Source organism: Triticum aestivum, chromosome 6D (assembly GCF_018294505.1).
Source record: "Triticum aestivum cultivar Chinese Spring chromosome 6D, IWGSC CS RefSeq v2.1, whole genome shotgun sequence".
Lineage (NCBI taxonomy): Eukaryota > Viridiplantae > Streptophyta > Magnoliopsida > Poales > Poaceae > Triticum > Triticum aestivum.
Genome location: NC_057811.1, coordinates 394801875 through 394807458, shown reverse-complemented (window position 1 = coordinate 394807458; position 5584 = coordinate 394801875). Strand labels below are relative to the sequence as shown.

Here is a 5584-nt window from a genome sequence, read left to right as displayed (position 1 = left end):
GCTACCGCTTAGTGATAAAGTAAAGCATTACATGGCGATTGCATTGCATACAATAAAAACGACAACCATATGGCTCCTGCCAGTTGCCGATAACTCGGTTACAAAACATGATCATCTCATACAACAAATTATATCACATCATGTCTTGACCATATCACATCACAACATGCCCTGCAAAAACAAGTTAGACGTCCTCTACTTTGTTGTTGCATGTTTTACGTGGCTGCTACGGGCTTAGCAAGAATCGTTCTTACCTACGCATCAAAACCACAACGATAGTTTGTCAAGTTGGTGCTGTTTTAACCTTCGCAAGGACCGGGCGTAGCCACACTCGGTTCAACTAAAGTGAGAGAGACAGACACCCGTCGGTCAACTTTAAGCAACGAGTGCTCGCAACGGTGAAACCAGTCTCGCGTAAGCGTACGCGTAATGTCGGTCCGGGCAGCTTCATCTCACAATACCGCTGAACCAAAGTATGACATGCTGGTAAGCAGTATGACTTATATCGCCCATAACTCACTTGTGTTCTACTCGTGCATAGCATCAACGCATAAAACCTGGCTCTGATCCCACTGTTGGGAACGTAGTAATTTCAAAAAATTTCCTACGCACACGCAAGATCATGGTGATGCATAGCAACGAGAGGGGAGAGTGTTGTCCACGTACCCTCGTAGACCAACAGCGGAAGCGTTATCACAACGCGGTTGATGTAGTCGTACGTTTTCACGATCCGACCGATCATGTACCGAACGTACGGCCCATGGCAACTGCGGGCGCGCGGTAAAGTGTCACGTGGGGCGTGCGGGACCACGAGGTACGAGGCCTGACGTACCGGGCGTGTGGGCGTTATCTATTTTGCCCACACGCACGCGTGTAAGAGGGACCGGGAGGGAAAAAAGAGCCGTGTGGGCGCTAGTTGTTTTGCCCACACACAGGCGTGTGGGCTGGTCCTCTTAGGCACCACACAGAACATGTGGGCAGATCCCTTAACGCCCACACGTGTGGCAGTTAGCGGCGTCCAAAATTATTAGCAGTTTTGCTAAGTCTTAGTCGGGTGAGACTTCGTTATGTCTCAGCCGATGCTATATATGTTGGGGAACGTAGTAATTTCAAAAAATTCCTACGCACACGCAAGATCATGGTGATGTATAGCAACGAGAGGGGAGAGTGTTGTCCACGTACCCTCGTAGACCGACAGCGGAAGCGTTATCACAACGCGGTTGATGTAGTCGTACGTCTTCACGATCCGACCGATCAAGTACCGAACGTACGGCACCTCCGAGTTCTACACACGTTCAGCTCGATGACGTCCCTCGAACTCCGATCCAGCCGAGTGTTGAGGGAGAGTTTCGTCAGCACGACGGCGTGGTGACGATGATGATGTTCCACCGACGCAGGGCTTCGCCTAAGCTCCGCAACGGTATTATCGAGGTGTAATATGGTGGAGGGGGGCACCGCACACGGCTAAGAGATCTCAAGAATCAATTGTTGTGTCTCTGGGGTGCCCCCTGCCCCCGTATATAAAGGAGCAAGGGGGAGGCAGCCGGCCAAGGGGAGAGGCGCGCCATAGGGGGGAGTCCTACTCCCACCGGGAGTAGGACTCCTCCTTTCCTTGTGGGAGTAGGAGAAGGGAAGGGGGAAGGAGAAAGAAGGAAGGGTGCGCCCCCCTTCCCTAGTCCAATTCGGACCAGACCATGGGGAGGGGTGCGGCCACCTTTTGAGGCCTTTCTCTCCTTTCCCGTATGGCCCATTAAGGCCCAATACGAATTCCCGTAACTCTCCGGTACTCCGAAAAATACCCGAATCACTCGGAACCTTTCCGAAGTCCGAATATAGTCGTCCAATATATCGATTTTTACGTCTCGACCATTTCGAGACTCCTCGTCATATCCCCGATCTCATCCGGGACTCCGAACTCCTTCGGTACATCAAAACTCAATAAAACTGTCATCGTAACGTTAAGCGTGCGGACCCTACGGGTTCGAGAACTATGTAGACATGACCGAGACACGTCTCCGGTCAATAACCAATAGCGGGACCTGGATGCCCATATTGGCTCCCACATATTCTACGAAGATCTTTATCGGTCAGACCGCATAACAACATACGTTGTTCCCTTTGTCACCGGTATGTTACTTGCCCGAGATTTGATCGTCGGTATCTCGATACCTAGTTCAATCTCGTTACCGGCAAGTCTCTTTACTCGTTCCGTAACACATCATACCGCAACTAACTCATTAGTCACAATGCTTGCAAGGCTTATAGTGATGTGCATTACCGAGTGGGCCCAGAGATACCTCTCCGACAATTGGAGTGACAAATCCTAATCTCGAAATACGCCAACCCAACAAGTACCTTTGGAGACACCTGTAGAGCACCTTTATAATCACCCATTTACGTTGTGACGTTTGGTAGCACACAAAGTGTTCCTCCGGTAAACGGGAGTTGCATAATCTCATAGTCATAGGAACATGTATAAGTCATGAAGAAAGCAATAGCAACATACTAAACGATCGAGTGCTAAGCTAACGGAATGGGTCAAGTCAATCACGTCATTCTCCTAATGAGGTGATCTCGTTAATCAAATGACAACTTATGTCTATGGCTAGGAAACATAACCATCTTTGATTAACGAGCTAGTCAAGTAGAGGCATACTAGTGACACTCTCTTTGTCTATATATTCACACATGTATTATGTTTCCGGTTAATACAATTCTAGCATGAATAATAAACATTTATCATGATATAAGGAAATATATAATACTTTATTATTGCCTCTAGGGCATATTTCCTTCAATATATTCCTTTGATTTTGCATAGATTTGTAGTCTCTCCGATTCTTTTTACTTTGTATATAAGAATTATCTGAAGTCAAACTTTATAAAGTTTGACCATATTTATATGAAAAAATATTAACATCTACAATGCTAAATTTATACGATATGGAAATTAAAGTCATGACGCATCTAATGATGTTGATTTGACATTCTGAATGTTTGTATTTTTTTTATAAATTTGGTTTGACTTTAGACAAATCTTATATGCGAACTAAAAAGACCGGAGGTGCACAAATTATGTTTTCTGTTTTTTTCTTCTTCTTATACACTATGCCACATGACTAAAATTTGGTTAAATCTCAGTCGATTGAGGGGCAAGTAGTGGCTGAAACCCAGCTCGATGCACCCACGCAAGAAAACATTGCAAAATATTTCAAAAAAAAATGAAACTTTCTGGGAATGACTATGAACAAATGTTAGAAGTACTTGCAAAGTTTTATGGTCAAATGACATCCGAGGAGCATTGTACAATTTTTTTTTACAAATTTTGCTCAAACAGTGCACATATATTTTGAGGAATTTTGTTTTTTTTACAGAGCTCCTCGAATGTCATTTGACCACCAAACTTTGCAAGCACTTCTAACATTTGTTCATAGTCATTCCCACAAAATTTCAGTTTTTCTTTGAAATGGTTTACTATATTTTCTTGGGTGTAGCGTGGGTGCACCGAGCTGGGTGTAGAAAACCACTGTCATCGAATGAGACCTAGACACACCCAATTATTAGAGCACAGTCTAAACAATTTTTGAGGCTGCCCTTTCAGAGTATCTCCCAGAGTTTGCTCTTGACAGCAACGTAAACTGATCTTACCCTATCATGCAGAGTGCGGTCTATTTTCTGAAAAGTGTTTAGAGTGTGGTCTGACGCAGCGTTGCGCCTCCAAGTCAAGGTCTCCAGAAAGTAAAGCCATCCATATAAAAGCATCCAAGCCGGAGCTGTGAGCATCTACCTAGCTAGTACTGCAGATTTCATTACCCAACGTAGCTGCGGCTAGCCCACGGAGGCGGGGCAACCGGGAAGTGGGAGGATGAGCGCGCGAGCACCACCGCCGCCGACCATGCCGGAGTGCGACTGGGCGGTCAGGCGGATCCGCAAGGAGCTGAATTTGCTCTGGCTCGACCCCCCGGCGTTCTGCCGGCCCGGCCCGGCGCCCGTGACGGACCTGTTCCACTGGGAGGTGGTCATCGATGGGCCCGACGGCAGCCCCTACGCCGGCGGCACGTTCCCCGTCGACGTCGCGATCCCCAAGAAGTACCCCATGAAGCCCCTCAAGATCACCTTCAAAACTAAGGTACGTGCGCGCGTGCTCCGCGTGGCAACAGAGGAGATTGATCGCGCGCGCGGTACGTCGTTTGATCCCTTCCCATACCCGTCGTGATCTCTCCGCGTGCATGCGCTGCAGGTGTACCATCCCAACATCGGGCCGGAGGGGAGGATGGCCCTGGACATCTTCGGGGAGTGGTGGAGCCCGGCGATCACGATAAGCACGGCCCTCCTGTCCGTCGTCTCCGTCCTCTACGACCCCCTGCTCGACCTCCCCGCCCGCCGCGACGCCGCCCTGCAGTACAGGCACCAGCGGGGTCTCTTCGAGCAGAAGGCCAGGCGCTGGACCCACAGATACGCCTCGGCGCCGGTCGCCTCCTTCTGTCCGGCAGCGGCAAGGAAGGAGCTGCTGGAGGAGGCGGCGACTACTGGGGCAGTGGCACGTCGTCGTTTTTGTGGAGTGGGGAAATGGCGTTTCTTCGGGGCTCGTCTCCTTGCCATCTAGTGCATGAGTTCGGCCGTACGTTCACCGCGATGAAGTTCGTTCACCACAAGAACTACTGGTCTAGTAATTTCGATAGAGTGGGTTGTCTTTTTTATTTTGCGGGGTAAAAGGAATTTGTATTACTCAAGAGCCAAGAAGGTCCTCCCTACACAAGCTAGGGATATTGTCCGGGCTCGGAGCGGAGCCAGACCACAGTACACAAGCTAGGGATAGAGTGGGTTGTCTTAATTAGTCATGTTCGGATGCTTACTGGCGTTGGTGTGAGCCTCGTTGTACCGCACTGAGGCGAGGTGTGTAGTGGTCGATGCATGCTCCTACGCAACTTCTGAAAACAGAAATTATGGTATCTGTGCCTTTGTTCCGTGTTCTTATTGTACTAAGTTGTGTGCTGCCGTTAAGTTAAAAAAAAAAGTGTGCTGCCGTTTGTACGATCTAGTTGGCGGTGACAATTTCTGAGGCTTTTGTTCACTTTTCCTTTCTTTTGACTATATAACTCTAGATATGAGATATTATCTCACATTGAACTCGGGACCTCATACCATGGAACGACAGTTTCTACCACTCCGACAGATAACTGATGTTGACGATTAGGAAACGAGGATCATTTAAGAACATAGCACAACGTACAGATTAGAAGACATGTTTGAAATTTTTTGAAACCTTTTTTTTACAGATTGTGATTTTTTTGAAATCACAAACAATTTTAAACTTTGAAAAAATATTTTTCAAATGTGAACAAACTAGATAATTCCGATATTTTGAATAATAAGAACAAAATTTGGCATTCCGAACAATTTCTTCTTGAACAATTTTTCAAAACATGGATAATTTTTAAAACTCGCCGAACATGTTTTAGAGTGTGGACATTTTTGAAAATTCCAAACATTTTTTGAACAAGATGAATAAATTTACTCTATTTTTATTTTAATAATATATTTTAAATATTGTTTTGCACCATTTAGAAAATGTTGACATTTT

The 5584-nt window shown here is 46.7% G+C and overlaps 1 protein-coding gene across 1 annotated transcript; it reads left to right on the top strand.

Moving 5' to 3' along the window:
- The first annotated feature begins 3802 nt into the window (after positions 1–3802).
- Positions 3803–5037, top strand: LOC123141720 (ubiquitin-conjugating enzyme E2 11). The gene is made up of 2 exons (XM_044560799.1): positions 3803–4129; positions 4241–5037. The coding sequence occupies exons 1-2, from the start codon at positions 3866–3868 to the stop codon at positions 4604–4606; spliced, it is 630 nt and encodes a 209-aa protein (XP_044416734.1). The 5' UTR covers positions 3803–3865; the 3' UTR covers positions 4607–5037.
- Positions 5038–5584: the final 547 nt, after the last annotated feature.